Source organism: Lissotriton vulgaris, chromosome 10 (assembly GCF_964263255.1).
Source record: "Lissotriton vulgaris chromosome 10, aLisVul1.2, whole genome shotgun sequence".
Classification (NCBI taxonomy): Eukaryota; Metazoa; Chordata; class Amphibia; order Caudata; family Salamandridae; genus Lissotriton; species Lissotriton vulgaris.
The window spans coordinates 1,120,027,433-1,120,047,244 of NC_141698.1; the positions used below are offsets into that span (position 1 = coordinate 1,120,027,433).

A 19,812-nucleotide genomic window follows, 5' to 3' on the forward strand; every position below is an offset into this window, starting at 1 on the left:
CTGGTGCACCAAGGTCTAGCAGGGTAGGCCATAGAATAGAATGGTCGACCAAATCGAATGCGCTGCTCAAATCAGCGAAGCAGAGATATAGAGTGCTGCGCTTGGCCTTGGTATATTTGCCAATTAGTAATTGTAGATTTAAGTATTGATCCAATATACCGCGGCCCTTTCTAAAACCATACTGGGAGGTGCCAGAATCCCCTTTTCATTAGCCCACTCTTCCAACCTAATCAGCAGCACTCTGCTCATAATTTTCACAGATGAGTCGAGTAAGCTGATTGGGCGGTAGTTACATGCTGCAGACTTGTCCCACTTCTTATAAATAGGGACAATAATAGAGCCACCCCAAGTTGTCGGAATCATGGTTATTACGGCGGCATTAAGAACCAGAGTAAGTATAGGGCCCTATAACAACGGGAGGGTCCTATAAACATCAATAGGAACCCCGTCCGGTCCCTGGGCCTTGCCTCCCTTACTGGCCCCAATACTGCTTTCTACCTCAGCTAAGGTGATGTCCAAAGGGACTATAGGCCAAGATCTTAGATTTTCACTATATTGGCCCTATGCCTGAAATATGCTTGTAAAGTGAGTAACCCAAGCCTCACTGCTGACATTGGACGCAAGATGGGGGGCTTTATCATCCCTAAGAAAGGGGGAGTTGACCATAGCCCAAAACAGGCAGCAATCAGAGGTATCCACCCCCTGCGCTAAATTATCCCAGGCTTCTAGCTGTAACTCCCTCTTCCTTTTGGAGAGGACCGTTTTATACTCGTGTCTCAAGAGTATTACCCTGTCCTTGTCCCTGGGTCTAAGGGCTAGGGCCTGTTTCAATTGGGAGTGGAGGGCTGTACAAGCATGATCAAACCATCCGTTTTCTTTGGGCACTTCTCTTTACTAGTCCTTGTAAAAATGGTGTCTACGGTCTTGATAATATTAATAAAATTATCCACTATAAGAAATGGAGCACTCCCTGGAGTCAGGATACCATTGATATCTGCCATTGATTTTGATATAATTAGGCTCATTACCTTCTCAGATTTTTCCCTGTTCCACCTTAGCCTTGTCCGGTTTAATCTATGCACCAAACTGACCAAACAGGCCAGCCACCAGGGCTGCAGCAGCACCAGACAGCCCACAAGGTCAGCAAGAGGGCAGTGCAGCCCAACGGCCCATGGGAAGCAATCGAAATGGGATGAGGTGCCCACATAGCAAAAGGAGGGCAGGGGGCAAGGTGGAAGGGCAGGTGAACCAACCTGACCATGCAGGGTAGGCGGGATGGGTACTTCAAACACAACACATCATGGAGGACAACAGGGAGACTTTAATGGCATGCCCACAGACAACATAGGGAAGGTGGCAGAATTCAGGGGCAACCAGCTGACTTCACAAGGAAGGTGGGAGGGGTAATGACAGCACAAAAGACCATCCATGGAAAGCGGGAGGGCTAGTGGCAGTAAAACTGACCATGGAGGGCAGAATGGAGAGAGAGGTAGGGGCTGGATACAGACAAGCGAGGGCAGGGAAATGGAGCAGGCACTTCCCAATAGACAACTTTAGGTGGGTAGGAGGTGCAGTTGCAGCACAACTGAGCATGGAGGGCAGAAAGAAGTGGCAGCAAAATGAACCATGGAAGACAGAAGGGAGCAGATAAGGTCATGGAACTCAGTCAATGGAAGGAGGCGTAGAGGGGTCAGGGATAGGTGACATCCACCTGCCCATTCTGGGTAGGTGGGAGGGGTAGTGGCAGCTCAATAGGGCACTCAGAGTAGAAAGGCGGGCAGTGGCAGGTCTATGGAACTTGGTGGGCAAAAGGGAGGGCGCTGGGGCATGAACACAGACATCAGAGGGCAGAAGAAGGAGGGTAGATGCAGCAAGCTGATCACAGAGGGTAAGCAGGAGGGAAATGATAAAGTCATAGCCTCAGGCATCAGAGGGAGGAGGATTGGGCGGGGATATCAAGATATCTAGCAGGCAGTGGCAGCACATGGGACCACGCAGGACAGGAGGGAGGGCACAGATGTATGGACTCGGCCAGCAGAAGGCAGGGAGGAAGTGGGCACTAACAGCAAGCTAACGGTGCAGGGCAGTGGCAGAACAATGGCCACACAGAGCTGAACGAGTGCGAACAGATATGGACTTGGACAAAAGAAGACAAGGAAGAGGGGGCAGGGGCAACAAGAATTGAAGGGGGCAGCACAACAGACAATGCCAGCCCCTGCATCCAGCCCTCCCTTCCGTGCATTATTATGGACATCTTAGTTTACATTAAAAAAAACAAAAAATTCACTGAAAAAAAATGAAAGTGACATTATAGTTAGAAATTGTAAGAATATTTAACTTTATGTTAAAAAAAACCAATATAAATTCACTGAAGAAACCAAAGGTTAAAGGAATGTTATAGCTAGGTGAAAAATAAATGCAAAACATAACATTTGTAACTAACAAGTATCTGAGAATGTGTTGTCTTTCTCATCCCTAAGAACCCCATTGTTTTTCCAAGTCATTTCTGGGGCTTCACACAGCAGGAGTGAGGTCCAGAAGAGTCCAGGCAATGTGCCTTCCTATGCCAAGGCTCCTATGACATAGGAAGGCATCTCTTATTTCAGGAGTCTCCAAGGTCTTACTGGAATCATTAGCACCAGAGAAGTCCCTAGTCTCCAAACCCGGCTTTTCTATCCCTTCATCAAATGCTTCCCATGGGCTTTCTCTTCGATGGGGTCATAAAGTATCGGGTCTTCCCTTCTGCCACAAACATCATATACTAAGGATCTTCTACTCTCAGCACCTTTTACATACCTTTGAAGCTCCATCATATGTGGTGTTCTTTTAGCTTAAAGTCTGTGAAAAAATGTTTGGTAGCATTTTAATATTGTAACATTCTTGGGGACGTGTAGGATTGCATCCCTATCTTGATGCATAAAGTGTGTGCAATGATGGTTCGTGTAGGGCTAAGGGACAGGTGTCTCAGGGTTGGGCCTCTATAATCATGTTTGACTGAAAAAAACTTGGAGAGGGGTTTGGGCTTCAAAGTGTTCATTATAAAGTAATCCAGGAAGAGTGCAACACTTGGCCCTTCTGCCCACTCAAGGTTCCCACCACTCAAATATTGTTCCTTCTGGAGGAACCCTCGTAGTCTAATAGCTTGGCCATTATCATCACATTGTTTTTCATTAAGTGGTTCCCTTGACCCCAGAGGGCCTTATCATCAGCGTTTAGTGTGGCCAGCAAGTTCTCAGTCTCAGTGACCCTTTCACCCATTTTCTTGATGTCAGTCTGCAGTAGAGAGTCCATTTCTCCATGTCACTGAATACATTTGTGAATTCAGCTAGCCCTGCACACCTTGGATAAGCACTAACATATCTTTTAAGAAGGGCTTAATTTCTTGCAGTGGCTCCCTTTAGAGATGCTGTGTCTACTCCCCCAGATGTGAAGGCAGTGCTGAGGATATCTTAAATATTGCATATTTACCCATTTTGTTTTGTTGATTCCCCTTTCCACCCCTTCTGCCAGATATTGTAGACCCTGGGGAGGGCCCTCTAATAAGGCTCTGTGTGCTTTAGCAACCCCCTAGAATACCCCCACCTAACAAGCTCATGGGTGGGACTCACTATTTGTGTTGCACCCCTGCAGCTTCCCAGCCTTCCATGTGGCCCGAGTTCTCATTGCCCAGTTCTGGTGTGGCTGGGAGTGTAGCTTCCATGTCTGGCATTTATTTCGTAGTGCGCTGTGTCAGTCTTGTCATGGTCCTCACACCAAAATTGTCAAGGACATATTGGTGGGCCAGATAATCACCCTGGCTGCCACAGCCGGTCTGACATCTGGAGCCTGTTGTTAGTAGAAATGAAATGAAATGAAATTAAATGAAAAATTGCATTTGTATAGCGCATAACCGCCCTGGGGCCTCGCAGCGCTTGAAGATAAAATGGTTTTAGCGCAGGCTCGGGGCAGATCAGAGAGATTTAGCAAACAAATGCGTTTTAGGGCCTTTCTGAACGAGAGGAGGTTGCTGTTACCCCGGATGGCAAAGGGGAGGGCATTCCAGAATATGTTGAAACCCGTGAGCCCTGTTCTCTACGATGTGTTCCCTTCAGTGGCGGCTCCACCGCAATGGCAGAGGAGGGTCCCCACTGCTTTTAAGGAGTGCAAAGTAGAAACATTAAATGATAATAACTTTGAATTATTATGATTTTACGCTTTGTGCTGCTCTAGTATGGGGCTGCTCTGATCTAAGAGCAGGGCAGGGGAGGAGAGGTTTGCCCACTCCTAAGTGCACATGAGGCCTCTCAGGCCGTCCAAAACAGTCATGCGCACTTTCCCTGTTCTCCATGCAGGCTGCATTACAGCCTGTGTGGAGAGCATGGCCAGGCCCCCATTCCCTGGCTGAGTGTCGAACCAGGACGCTCAGACCAAATGTGATTGGTCAGTGGGGCCTGGCTGTGCTTCCTGTTCCTCGAGTTTGACGAGGAGATCAGGAGCAGGCCTGGGCTTAGTTAGCGGAGTTTCGCTACGCAGAACTCCACGAAGTGGCAAAAAAACTCCACGTAGTTCCGCATGTGGCAGAGTGAAGTGCAAACTGCAGTTCACGCTGATCTTCCTGCTACTCAGGTAGACATTCAACCTGAGCAGCAGCTTGCTCTAACCAACTTTAATGTTCATGAGCACGAGTGGACAAAAAACTTGGCTGTACTACACTTAGCGGAGTTTTCTGCACTCCGCAAGCTCTGCGGAGAGCAGATTTTGCGGCCCAGGTCTAACCAGGATCAGAGACGCGGGACCCGGCAGCAAGGTAAGTTTTTAAAGTTTTTTTAAATATATTGCGCAATAATTCCTCCAGCCCACCACGCTTGAGCCATGCCGGCCACCACTGGTTTCCTCCATCATTGGACAGTTCTGGTCTGCCCTCTATGGGCCACCGCTGCATGCCCAGCCTGGCACACACTGCTTACTCGAGCTGCAGTGCTACTGCACCTCCACCACCACTTGAGTTCAGAGATTCACATACAAACGTATTCCGCTCTCTGCTCCACCTACTTAATTATGGTCCCACTGTTTCTTCTTCTACAGCTTCCCACACCTTGCTGCAGCATTGCAACTGCTGGTGTCAATGCGGGCTAGATTTTAGGATGGAAGCATCAATGCTACACAGTCACAAGTGCGCCACTGCTGGTAGAAAGCTCAAGAGCTTCCTATTTTAGTAGTTATGGTGGTTTCCAACTCTCTCCCATTCACGTAGCATTACAAAGGAAGTTGCCTCACTGCGTGAATTGTAAATAAACCTGGCTTGAATGTCAGATTCATTCAATATGCCATACAATGCATTTTAAATGTATAGGTCCCCTAAAAGACTGAACATGCTAACCCAGCCCTCTAAATGAATAAAATAAATATATTAAGAAGGAAGCCAATATCGAAGTACCCGGGCGGTTAGAGTAAGACCTACCCAGGTATTTTTTTAGACATCCCTGTGATCTAGTGCGGCCATGAGTATATCTATGATGACCTCTGCATGAAAACACCAGATTCTACCATTTATGCTTCACCTCCCTCTTCAATGAGCAGTGCATGACCACAGACATAGACCCTTTGGGGACGATTTACTGAGAAGTCATGCAATGCAATGCAATGTAATGCAGCAGGACAACTTGCTGTGATGCGTTGCATGATAGGCAGAGGGACAAAATGTGCCATATCTACTAAAAGAAACTGTATTTCTGCTGACTCCCTGTGCTGGCACCAACCCAGGCACCCTCTCACCAAGCTGCAAGGCGGCCTGTATTAAGAGAAGGATTGTTTTGTGCAGGAATGGACACTTTGCTGCATAAAAACAATCCTATGAGGTATTTTCCTCTTTATATGTGTGCCACAGAATGCAGTACAAGTTGAACGAGGAAATAACAATGAAAAATAAAGCTATTTCTCCTCATTACGTGTCACTTGGAAAGGCGTGTCATCATGACGCAACGCCAGGTTCACTATTTTTGATTAAATCTGGGTTTGTATCAGTATCCATGGGTGGAAGCTTGGGAACACCCATGCTCCACCTTTGAAATATGTTCTCAAAGCAGTGATTTGGGATGCTGTGTGTTACTCAGGATTTACTAAGCCACGCAAAACCATGCAAAGTGGCTTTGTGTGGATTAGTAAATCTCATTCCAGGGCTTGCGTTGCCTTGCATCACATGGCATGGCACAAGAGGAACATAAACCCTATTTTAGTAGTAGTAGTAGTAATAATCTTTATTCGTCAAAATTGATCACCATAAAAGAATACATATACATAATACATTTTCAGTTCTCCCGCTAAAACTATAAAATGATACGGCATATAAAAGAAGAGTCCTGGGCTAAGGAATGCACCACAGTCACTAGTATAAGTAAGGGTTACTTCGGTTACAAGCATCAGTCCGTTGGTACCCTAGAATGCAATTTCAGTAACCGGGAGCGCGTCAACCATACACTACCCAAAAATGTTGCCACCCTGCATATCATGACAGTGGATGATGAATCGGTAGAAAGTACACGTAATGCCTGACTATGACACCTCAACCCCAGCTCCCTACATACAGGTTTCAGCCAGATTTTCCGGGCCACTTTGTAGGCGGGGCAGGCAAAGAATAGGTGGGCCACAGTCTCCTTTGGTGCTGCGCAGCCTGGGCACGAACGCAAGGGGGCACCAGAGTTGGACCACCTCATCGTGAAGTCATACACAGGGAGCGTCCCATACCTCAGTTTTAGATATAGCGCTCTATCTAGGGGTTTGGTTATCAGGTCGTGGAAGGGTTCCAGTTTTTTCACCCATTTAATTTCCAGAAACCGATCCGTGAGTGAACCCCCATCCGAACCACTCAGTGCCTCGCCCTGTACCCAGTCCCAGTATAGCTTTTTAATCACTTCCTTGGGCGGCGGCATTTGAGACTCCCAAGCATCCCTTAGTCCTAGTTTGAGAACCAGGTCTCTCACATTGTTCAGCCATCCTATTTTTTTGCCAGTGTCAAGCAGAAGAAGATCATCCAACCCTTCAGCATATTTAGCAAGCTCCTCAGTCCTTCTTAAACGGGTCCAAAAGAGCAATGGGCGTAGCCTCACCAGATCCTTGAGGGCTCTTCTGCCCCAATCTAGTCTCAGGGGGATCAACGGGGTGGAAGCGGGATGAGCCACCACCTTCCTCAAAAAGTTATTTTCCGCTGTGGAGAGATCTGAAACATTTTCGAACCCCCAGAGCTCGGAGCCATATAATGCCGCCGGAAGTATCTGACCCTCGTAAATCGCCATGGCCGGGGAGACAGGTTTGCTACTTGACTCGCGGAGCTCCCTCAGAGTCACCCCAGATACTCTTTGGTGGCTGAGTAACATTTTGGCCAGATGGTCCTTCCAGGTCATTCGACTATTTATCCGAACTCCGAGATAGTCAAATGAATCGACCAACTCCAGGGGAGCCCCATTAAGCAAGAAGTTATTTTTAAATCTTTTGGAGGGGGAGAATACCATCAGTTTAGTTTTCGAGGTGTTGATGATTAAGCCTCTATTAGTACAGAAGGAACTAAATCGGTTCAAGAGTTTTTCAAGACCCACTGGGGATTTGGAGATCAATAAGGTGTCGTCGGCGAAGAGTAAAGTGGGGATTCTTTCCCCCGCCAGGGAAGGGGCATCCGACTCTTCCCCTTCCAGATGGTCCACCACTCCGTTCACAAATAGGGAGAAAAGAGTCGGGCCACAACACAGCCCTGGCGTACTCCTCTCCTCTCAGGGACCCTATCCGTTAACTGGCCCTGGGAACCCCATCTGACCCTCGCATAATTCCCCTCATGGAGCTTTACGATTAGACTCAGGAGTCTACTGGGGAATCTCATCTCTCCTAGGATCTCCCACAATTTAGCCCGGGGGACCAGGTCAAAAGCTGTCTTGAGATCTATGAAGGCCATGTATAAACTGCCTTTCTTGATGGTAACTACCTTCCAATAGATAACAAAAAAACGAAAGACCTGGTCCATCGTGCCTACCTTTCTTCTAAAACCCGCTTGGAGGTGGGAGAGAATACTAGCCTCCTCCATCCAATCGCCTACCCTTGAGATGATGACCCTGCCAACCACTTTCTGGATTATATCTATCAAGCTGATAGGTCTGTAGTTTGCAGGATCATCTCTTGCCCCCTTCTTAAACACAGTTACCACCTCTGCCCCCTTCCAAGAATCTGGCACCGGGTGTCCCCTAGCAATCAAGTTCATTATTGTGGCGATTAAATTAGCCCATGCCAGCGGTTCCGCAATCAACAGGTCCCCAGGGATCCCATCCGGACCGACCGCCTTCTTGGGGGTTAGATGTCTAATCGCCATCGCTACTTCAGTGGCCGTGAATGGGAGGTCATCCACCCCTGAGGCATCCCCAACTCCAAAACTTGCTACCTCGGGGCTGTTTAACTCTTCATTACCGCCATATAGGGCTAAAAAGTGATTAAACCATTGCTGGCTGGTTATGTGAACTGCTAATGGTTGCGATTTCCCCTGCCTGGCTCTGTTAATCAGATCCCAAAAGAGGTTCGGGTTCCTCCTGCTCACAGCATTAGTTAGGTCTTGCCAATGCTGTTCCTCCCACTCACGTTTAGCCAGCGATAGTGCTTTCAAGTAGTCCTTCCTGGCCGCTCTAACCAGCAAAGGATCCCCAGAAAGTAGGGCTTTTGTCAGATTTTTCCTTTTGCCCTTACACTGGTCTGAATACCAAGGTTTGTTTGAGATGGGAGGTGTGATAGTTTTTCTGTAACTTTTCCCTTTGGAGGTAAAAAAATGACTAACTTGTTCGATTGTAGCTTTATAAGCTGCATCAAGGGAAGTGTGCGGATACATACTAATCTGATTTTCACAGTCCCAGTCCTCCAGGTCAGAGCACAGGCCCTCCACCATGGATTTAATGGTCCCTAGGTCGTCCTCCTTCAGGTTAGCCTTATCCCACTTCAATCTGCGGTTGTTATTGTATGGGATGATCTCTTTGGTTGTCTTTATGGGGGCATTCACCCTCCTATCTTTAAAGATGCCCCAATTAAACTTACTACACAGAGGGTTATGGTCACTATCCTGACTTGGGAGCACCTCCATATCAATAAGGTCTGGCCACAAACTAACATCCATTAGGATGTAGTCAATTCGGGACGGCCCAGTAAGTCTATTAAAAGTCAGTGCACCTGCCTGGTCGGATATAGTCCTGCCGTTGAGGGCTCTTAACTTATGATCCCTAGTTAGTGCATTGATTTGAATTGCCCTAGCTGACCTTATTCTAATAGGGGGCAGGGACAGGGTTGGAATGGACCATTTTGAATCTTCATCTTTAATACCCAGGGGATCATCTGCGAGGAGGGGTTCAAACGTGCAGTTGAAATCTCCCCCCACGATGATTTTCGCTGTTGAAGGGCAGTTAGCTAAGGCTGAATCCAGAGCTGATAAAGTTGAAGAGGCGGTATCCCCAGGTGACCCTCTGGCATACACATTAAATAGATCAAGCCTGCTTCCCTCTGCGTGTCCTCTAGAAGAGAGGTGGAGTATGTCACTACACTCCAAATTGTGGCGTGTGACCGCCCAGTCCAGATCTATTTTTATCCAGACCGTGAGGCCTCCCGCCGGTCTACCCTTCCCTTTACTTACTGCTGGCAAAAAGTGGGTGGTGTATCCCGATTTATTTAAGGGTATTAGGCTCCAGGTTTCCTGAAACAGGCAAACATCGAACTTCTCGATGAATGTGTGCCATTCCGGTATATCCAACTTCCTTTTTAACCCCGCTACGTTCCAAGATAACAAGTTTATTACCCGTCGACCCTTGGGCACTTTGGTGTGGACCCCCTTATTCCCCCCATCATTGACCACCGCGGTCATGCAGCTACCCACCTCCTGAACCAAGGGATTAGGGTTTGCAAGGCAGCTAGCCATGCTGACCATACTCCCGGCTACCGGGGAAGCCTCAATAGTGGTGTTAGTAATGGCAATTTGAGATAAGGGTAGTCTATCTTGCCCTGTGTCTATACTGCCACGGAATCTTGGAGCCTCCTCACCAGGGAGACCAATTCTCTCCCCCCTGGACGCTGAACATCAATCGCAATCTTCCAGCCCAGAGAGCTGTGAAAACCGATTGTAGGTGTCCAAAGGGGTGAAGGGTCTTAGATGTTCCATCCTGGTGTCGTGGTTCATTGTATGTCTATGGGGCACTGTGGACCAGGCAGAATGATCAGCCACCAAGGCAAAGTGTTGCCCATACTGGGGATAAATGTTGTTATAAGGCAAGGTAGGTGGTGGCCTATAGGAGTGGAACTTATTTTGATATTTAGGAGGAAGAGCCTCTGACCTGGGATAGAAATGCGTTAGGGCCCGAGGGATGATACGAGTGTCCCCGTTTCCAGGTGGCCAGTTTAAGATGTAATCTACTGCCCGAGGATCTCTAAAGTTAACCACCACTAGGTCCCCCTCTATATCTTTACGTTTGCTACCCAGCGAGTTAATCCGTCTGACATGGACTATATCCCCATCTATATTGGGTGCTATGGGCCTATATGTCCTCAACCAGTGAATGATTTTATTTTTAAGGTCAACATATCCCTCCTTCTTATTTTCTGCTAATGGTGGGACCCCAGTCAAGACCACCACAAAGGGCACTGCTTCTGGGGGAATTTCCACTTGTTGCACCTTTTTCCGTGGGTCTCTAGTATATCTACCTTCCCCTTGGTCGTTCTGTTTATTACTTGTCGGGGCCTTTGAGACTGGCCTTTTGGGGTCACCACCCGTTTCAATTGCTGGTGTGTTTAGATGTTTAGGAGGGGGTGGGTTTTGGGAGCAGAGGCAGACCCTACCCTGGGGCTGTGTCTTGTGTTTGGGCGGCTGAGGTGGGGCAGTTGGAATATTAGCAACAGTGGTAGTGGGAAGCCTGGCCGGAGGTGTGGAATGCACCACCCCACTCCCCTGGGCTTTTGTTAGAGTAACCATGCTGTTTATAGCAGTCTCCAAAATGGTCAGTCTAATTTCAACCTTTTTAATGGTCTCATTAATAGGTAAAAGGAGGGATCTCAACAGAAATTCCAAGTTCCCTATTAATGAGAAGGGAGATGGGATATCTGGTGCTATAACCCCAGCATTACTGCCAGGAACCACGGCCTGTGTAGCTGCTTCAGGTGAACTGTTTTCCAATGGCGGTGCTACAGCTGGTAGGAAATCCAGCCCCTCTGCTAGGGCACTCTCAATTTGAATGGGGGTTTTTAGCCCTTTACCAAAATCAGAATGCGGGATTTTAGCTTTACCTAGTACCACCCTTGATTTCCTCCTTTTTTTACTTGGTGGTGGGCGGTGAATCTGGGCAACAACTAAATGCTTAGGTTTCTGTTTCCTAGGCTTGGCTGTGACAGTGATGCGACCGGGGCTAGGGGTGGGGGAAACAATTATAGTGTTATCCGAGGGCAAGCAAGGTGTGGATGAAAAATCACGAAACAAAATGGGAACACCTTCTTGACTAGCATTATCCCCACTCATGTCTAGTGAGCCTCCCTCCCGGGTCGAAACAGGAGGAGTACTGTCAATGAGGGGTCTATTTTTCATGCTCTCAACTGAGCGACGCCGCTCAGCCCTGCGCTCAGCTAAGATAGAGTCCTTATCACCTTCACTCCGAACCTTGGGGAAGTAGTTGTCCAAAGACCCATTGCGTAGTCTCCCTTTCTTCCCGGGGGTTTCCTCTTCTGTCAGCATAACCAACGTTTGTCAGGGCACGGGTCACTGTACTGCAGATGTTAAGGGATAGGCCCAGCCCAGCCTACTCTGGCCTACGAGGGCCTCAGAGGGCCCGCCCTTTGCCCGGGCTTCGCCCCGTGCTCCGTCCCGCGCGCGTCCCGCTGCGCGAGACAGTTAAGATGGTTATATACTCCTAGGTGAAGGGGGAGGCGGGGCCGCTGCGGGAAGAGGCTGCAGGTGTGAGACTGCCTCGCAGTCCCGCAGCGGTGTGGGCGGTGAGGGCTGGTCCTTCCTCTGGCGGCAGCAGCTCCCTCTGCTGAGCCGCGTCCCGAGCAACAATGGGGGTCCAACTTCTGCACAATCCTCACGGAGCAGCCCAGCACGCAAATAGGTCAGCCCACAACTCGGACTGAGTAGCACCCGCGCAGCGGGTGCTGCGAAAGATATTACAGCACCAGGCGGGGGGCGGGGCCGCTGCGGGAAGAGGCTGCAGGTGTGAGACTGCCTCGCAGTCCCGCAGCGGTGTGGGCGGTGAGGGCGGGTCCTTCCTCTGGCGGCAGCAGCTCCCTCTGCTGAGCCGCGTCCCGAGCAACAATGGGGGTCCAACTTCTGCACAATCCTCACGGAGCAGCCCAGCACGCAAACAGGTCAGCCCACAACTCGGACTGAGTAGCACCCTCGCAGTGGATGCTGCGAAAGTTATTACAGCATCAGGCGGGGGGCGGGGCCGCTGCGGGAAGAGGCTGCAGGTGTGAGACTGCCTCGCAGTCCCGCAGCGGTGTGGGCGGTGAGGGCGGGTCCTTCCTTTGGCGGCAGCAGCTCCCTCTGCTGAGCCGCGTCCCGAGCAACAATGGGGGTCCAACTTCTGCACAATCCTCACGGAGCAGCCCAGCACGCAAACAGGTCAGCCCACAACTCGGACTGAGTAGCACCCGCGCAGCGGGTGCTGCGAAAGTTATTACAGCACCAGGCGGGGGTGGGGCGGGGCCGCTGCGGGAAGAGGCTGCAGTTGTGAGACTGCCTCGCAGTCCCGCAGCGGTGTGGGCGGTGAGGGCGGGTCCTTCCTCTGGCGGCAGCAGCTCCCTCTGCTGAGCAGCGTCTCGAGCAACAATGGGGGTCCAACTTCTGCACAATCCTCACGGAGCAGCCCAGCACGCAAACAGGTCAGCCCACAACTCGGACTGAGTAGCACCCGCGCAGCGGGTGCTGCGAAAGTTATTACAGCACCAGGCGGGGGGGCGGGGCCGCTGCGGGAAGAAGCTGCAGGTGTGAGACTGCCTCGCAGTCCCGCAGCGGTGAGGGCGGGTCCTTCCTCTGGCGGCAGCAGCTCCCTCTGCTGAGCCACGTCCCGAGCAACAATGGGGGTCCAACTTCTGCACAATCCTCACGGAGCAGCTCAGCACACAAACAGGTCAGCCCACAACTCGGACTGAGAAACCCTATTTAAATCTGCCCTTTTCTAACCAAGTCCTGCCACACCGATCCTGGCACTGTCCACTAAATGACTCCAGTTATTGCCATCCTGGCATGACCAGCTCCTGCAACACCTATTACTTCAATCGCACCCGTCTGCTGAATACAATTTTCTATCGCTCCTTCAACAGGCACAGTGTGGTCTCTACCACTGAAGCCATCTTGTTATTTCTACAGCACATTCATTGCCTCAATATAACACAGCTGCAGTTCTTCACTGCATGTCTGTATACAGAACTACACCTGGACAGCTGCAGTTGTCATGTGCTGCATTGGGTTAGCTTCTTTATGACCTCTGACCCATCAAGCGTTCATTATTCACAACCTCTTCTGCAAAAATGATATGTCTATAAGTAGCAGCAAAGTCATGCCCTGCCCAATGCTATTGGTATTATTGCAGCTCATGGTTATTTGTTCGCTGTTTCCTCTTTCAATTTCTCTGTCTTCTTCCAGTTACATCATTACATGCAGAAACTTCATTTTAAAGCTTCCTCTGGTGATGAAATCTACTTTGATGATCGAGGGGACCCTCCCACGTGCTTTGACATTTTCAGTTGGATTTACTACAACTCCAGTTATGCTACAAGGATCAATGTGGGAAGCTTCCAAATAAACCCTACCTGGGAAGAACAGTTCGTCATTGATGACCGAGCCATTCATTGGCACCCCAACTTTAAACAGGTAATGGCTCCTCTCAGATTTGGAAACAAACTTAGAAAAAGGTTGAGAATCGTATGGATGTGAAAGGACAATCATGCTCAAATGGAAAAGTACCTGTTTTCTCATTGACAGTCTGTATCAGCGGGTGAACCACAATAATCTAAGTTTGACTGCCCAGCGCCAGTGCAGATGCCCTTGCACCATGTGAAAGGGTGCCTGCCTTGTGGCAATTATTGTTTTTGTGTAGAAAGGGACACCTTACCTCATAAAAACAGTATTTGGAGTCATTTTCCTCCTATGTGTGCTGAACAATGTAGCAAACAAAGAAGAAATAACGAGGAGAAATGAAGTTATTTATTTTCGCGCATTCCCAGGATTATAAATCCTTGTAAATCTGGGAAAGCATCAAAATCCATGGGTCTGGAGTGGGAACACCCACGCGCTGCCCATGGAAGGGCCTCTTTGGCCCATTGAATGCGCTGCTTTGCTTTACTCATATCTACAAGGACAGGTAAAACCATGTAAAGTGGCTTTGCGTGGCCTCGTAGATATGGGTCGGCACTCTGCGCTGCTGGTGCGTCAAAAGAAGTGTTCCTGGCTCATTTAGAGGTGGAATAATGTGGGGTTTCCACCACAGAGCCTAAATTGGCCCAGATAACAGAAACCTTTACCCTAACAGCTTGTCTTCCACTTGACAGCCAGCTTACAGTAACAGATGCATGTGATGTCCTGGGCAAAAAAAAGGTCAACATATATTTCTGGGCTACAATGTCAGGCTTGGCGACCCATGGCAGGGGAATTGTTTAATGACGCCCAAACTCAAGGACAATGTTGGAAGCGGTGTTTTCTGGTTGGCTGAGACAAGAATACAGCCATACAGAATCCACCACCCCTGACAAAGGGCAGGTGATTACACTCACTGTATAGTCTGTGCTCACCCTTGGGTAGCTTGGCACTGAGCAGTCAGGCTTACCACAGAGGTAATGTGTAAAGCATAGGCACCGCACTCACTAACGATAAATATCCCATTAGGTACAAAAGAGATTTCAAATATGACGTATGTAAAAATCGTTTGTATCCAGCACATGCATATAATCAATGCAAAATCAAGGTTGTGTACTTTTGGGCATAAATCACACTTAAAATTATTACTCGGAATTCTAGGACCACTTGTGTTGTGATAACATCAAGAATATTTAAACTGGGGACAATTCCTAATCTAACCCCTCCACCCCCCACACAGTACATAGCTCCTTTAAGCAGCGCAAAGTGCTATCCACCTGAGACCCATACCAACAATCCTTATAATGTAATCCCGCACAGTTATAGGGGGCACCCTAGGTCACAACAAAATCAGAAACATGTACATTTAGGAGGAAATTAGACCACTTTGTAGCAGTACCTTGGGTCGGGCCATGCAGGTACAACAAGTGCCAAATGCAAAGTGGTTTTGGTAAGAAATCAATGTAGGAAACTGCATTGCTGGCCAATAGTGTGAAACACCAGCAGTACAAACACTGTCACTTCCACAGACGCTTAATCCACACTGCTAACGCGGTGCCACTCATACCAGCCTGGCTGTATGGAACATTCTTACACTCATACACACTCAGCATCCTAATGCAGTGCACTGATACTCAGCAGGTCAACTGATAACACTCTGCAGACCCGGCGGCCCAAACCTCCCTCCACCCTACAGTTTACCCTGACTGTCCCAATACTCTGATGGAAGATCCCCAGATCCCACTTAGAATGGATTCTCAGGAACAGGTGAAGAAAGTAAAAAGTTTAATTAGGTGTTAGACGCAAACAACAGGGGTTAGACCGCCACTCAGGAAGTCACCCACAGGTCTGTCGCAAAACAGAAAGGAGTCATGCAGTCTCTTGACCCGCTTCTGAATTTTCTCAGAAGCGTTGCTCCAGCCCAGTTAATCCGTCTCGCTACTGCCTGGTGCCATGATGTCTTTGGGAGATGCCAGGTGAAAAGAGGCCAGTTGGTCTGCTCAGATGAGGGTCAGGAAGGAAGCAACAATGAATGGGGAATAATGCAGGGGAGCCTCTCGGATGCAGAAGGCACCCCCTCAGGTACATGTTGATCTGTGTCATACCCAGGCAGTCTGGGGACAAGGTCAGGTCCACGTTGGTATGAGTCACACCAGACACTGCAGGTCACACACACACAAGGAGTTGCATATTCTGTACCTCCCTTGAAATGAGGCACAATGACTAGTTCATGTTGATAAGGGTTGCACCAGGCAATTCTGGTCACACAAAACAAAGGCTCTTAAATTCTGTACCTTCCGGTAAATTATGAATACCGTCCGGTGCACATTGAGTTGGGTTACGCCAGACCAGCCTGGTCACACACAGAGGCGCAAGTTCAGCAGAGCAACATGGGGTAGAATGAGGCCCTACTACAGATACACACCGACCTATGAATCGAACACTGGGTGCAATGAGCATGCAGTCACAGTGAGGCACGAGAGAGATGCGGCCATACAAAAGAAATGGGCCACATAGGGTTCTGCAACCGGTGGACGCTTATGAATGTCGTGGTCCCTGCAGCACCAGTAGTTATACTGAAGGGTGCCTTTGCAGTTGGGGGTGGTTCATGGGGTTTCCATTTGAACCACAGATGTCTCCCCTAGATTTCAGGTCTGTCTTCAATGAGGCAGTGGAATGCAGATCTTCTTTAGTGGGGACATGATCTGGCCCCTAGAGGCTAAGTGTCACAACTTACTCTACTAATCTATTCCAATCTGCCCTGAAATGGCAGAGGTCCGTTATTCCAGGGCAGGCCCATGGTTTATATAGCTGTCTCTGGGGAATGTGCAGATTTGTTCCCCTGGACTCCGGTAATTGATTGGAGCTGGCCCCAAGACACACAAATAGTTTCAGAACATTGAAATGCCCATATTCTATAAGTGGCATTTCTAAGCAAGCTATGCCTAAGCCAGCTTTACCATTGGGAAGGGTTTGGCATGGTGAATCAATTAAAAGGAAACAGACATACAATAGCAGGTTGGACACATAGACCCTGGTACCATCAGTGCCAGTGCACTCGCAGGAGCCAGTAATGGCATACTGAATATAGATTGGATTTAGCCATTCTGGGTGCAAGTGCTCACCCACAGGCCGGCAATGGTAGGTTGGACATGTAGTCAAGTGCACCATGGGTGCAAGTGGAAAGAGCAGTCTGGATACCTAGTCATTAGCAGCATAGGTTCAAGCGTGCACACATATGTATGCAAGACAGGTGGGATATGTAGTCCCTAGCACCATCAGTGCAAGCATGCACACACAAGCCTGCCAGGCAGGTGGGACATGTATTTCCCGGTGCCATCGGTGCGAGTCCAACATTCAAGCCCACATGGGCCCATATATGTGCTGGTGTACATGCACAAGTATGCAATGGCAGGCCAGAAATCGGTTTACCCACTACGGGGCAAGTGTGCTCACACAGGCCTGCGATAACAGGCCGGATACCTAGTCACTAACACAATGGGTGCAAGTGCACACAGTCACGTTGGCAACTGCAGGCCTGACCAGGGTCTTGGAACATCGTTGTCATAGGTATGCACACATCGGCCTGCAATGGCAGGCTAGATACCTATGTAAGTGTGCACCCATAAACTTGCAGTGGTAGACTGGACACATATTCAAGCCAGCAGAAGGGCCCATGCACATGCCCAGGCTCGCAATGACAAGCATACACACATAGGTCTGCTATGGCAGACCGGCCCAAGTCTCAGAACATCGTGTCGGTGACACTTCCTCCTTCTTCATAAAGCTTTATTTTGACAGTGCTGTCATAAAAGCAAAAGCAGCACAGTGTCCATAATTTGACTAATAAATTGATCTGCAGCTCAATAAGACCAATGATAAAAACTAATAAAATAATCATTACATCTTGGAAGATTAAAGAGTGAACAATTTCAACAATGGTATCGCAACAGAATTCATGACTGTGACCGTCCTGCTAACCACAGACACGGCCGCTCCTCCACGCTGCTCCCGACCTGCCTCCCCTATCAGCCTGGTATCGTAGCTCTCCCCAGCTGCTAAGATTAATTGTTATCGCTTTGCAGGACCGCTTATTAGCTGACAGCGCTGTTACTCTTTTACTTGATTGTTTTTACTTAACCATCTCGCACTGTAGGAGCGCTCTATTTGTTAACAACGCTGCTAGCAATTTATTTATCCCACATTGCAGGACCGCTCGTACTGCACACATCGCTGCTATTGATTTAAGCATCTCTCACTGCACGACCGCTTTAATTGAAAAATCGATTTCACTCATCTAGGCTACTCACATAGCAATATCGTTATTTTTATAATTAATGCCCGCCTGCTAAGTAGCTGCAGAGATTATTGTGCCTTCGCTGTGTTGCCTTGACTGACTTTATATTTCGTGTCCTTTTGCACACTTTGCATTACTTTGCCTGCTTGCTCCGTCCCGCCGGCCATTTTGTTGTTGTTATTATTGTTGTCGCCCTGCACGAGTCTCCGCCCCGCTCCCGCCTTCCCAGCTGACCCGCCCTCGCCCCTCCCCTTCTACTATCCACATATGACAGATGCATTTGCGCGCAGCTGTTACGCGCAGTGGTCGCGCCGAAGGTGTGCCAAAGGTAAGCCTGTCTACGCCCGTCCGCGCCTGGAACGCGCCCAGTGCCAGACCCCCTGGTGCACGCAATGCCCATCCCTCCCGCATTACATACGACGCCACCACCCTCATAGCCCTAAACCCCGGCCGTCTCCCCAACTGCGCCCAAGCCGCCCCTGGACTCACCCATGGACCCTTCTCCTGCAACTCCTGCAAGTTTGACGGCACCAAGAACAACTCCTCATCCACGAACACCAAACAGAGATCTGACACCAACCACCTAAAATGCATCCTGCTCAACACCCGCTCTATCCACAGACACGCCATTGACCTCTGGAACATGCTAGACACCATCGCTCCGGACGTCGCCTTCCTAACAGAAACATGGATGAATGCCTCATCAGCCCCCGACATCACCATTGCCATCCCGGAAGGATACAAAATCATCCGTAAGGACCGCACCGACCAAACAGGAGGAGGCATCGCTATCGTCCATAAGAACTCCATCCGCATCTCAACCAGCTCAGACGTCAACCTTACCAGCGCCGAACACCTTCACTTCCAGATCCACACCGATCCCAAGACCACACTCAGAGGCACCCTCCTCTACCGACCTCCAGGATCCCGTGCACAATTCAGCGACGACATCACTGACTTTATCACCCCACACGCCCTCCCCTCTGAGGAATACATTCTTCTGGGAGACCTCAACTTTCACCTGGAAAATAGCAATGACAGCAACGCCACCACCCTTCTGGACAATCTCGCCAACCTCGGACTCAAACAACTTGTCACTACCCCCACCCACATCGCAGGTCACACACTCGACCCTATCTTCTCCTCCAGCAAACATGTCTCCTTCAGTCACACCACAACTCTACATTGGACGGACCACAGCTGCGTTCACTTCACCTACAATAAGACCACAACTCACAACCATCCTCAACCTACTCTACGAAGAAACTGGAACAAAATCACCATCGACCAGATCTCCTCATCGCTGCTTCAAAATCCCATTGTCCACTCCTCAAACTCCGACCAAGCGGCCATTAACTTCACCCAATGGCTATCCAACAGCGCCGACCTCCTAGCACCATTGAAAAAACGTCAAATCAAACTAGGCAGCAAAAACGCCTCCTGGTTCAACGATGATCTTAAGAAATCGAAGAAACTCTGTCGCTCCCTCGAGAAGGCCTGGAAAAAAGACCCTAACAACAGCACCAAGGACGCCTTCAAAAACGCCACCCGCATACTCCACCAACTGATCCGGACTGCAAAGAAAGCTGCATTCAAAGACCGACTAGACAACAACGCCCACAACAGCAAGGACTTATTCAACATCGTCAAAGAGTTTACCAACCCCTCAGCCAACTCCAACGAT

The 19,812-nt window shown here is 49.2% G+C and overlaps 1 protein-coding gene across 2 annotated transcripts in view; it reads left to right on the forward strand.

The window, feature by feature from the left end:
- The window catches only part of LOC147689423 (vomeronasal type-2 receptor 26-like), a 508,280-nt gene that overhangs the window by 375,632 nt on the left and 112,836 nt on the right, over positions 1–19,812 (forward strand). The window contains exon 2 of one of the 2 annotated variants that reach the window (XM_086940102.1): positions 13,622–13,849. In XM_086940102.1, the coding sequence (XP_086796228.1) occupies positions 13,622–13,849 (228 nt within the window). Of the gene's footprint in view, positions 1–13,621; positions 13,850–19,812 lie in introns of those variants that run through there. The other variant, XM_086940103.1, reaches the window with a different exon arrangement.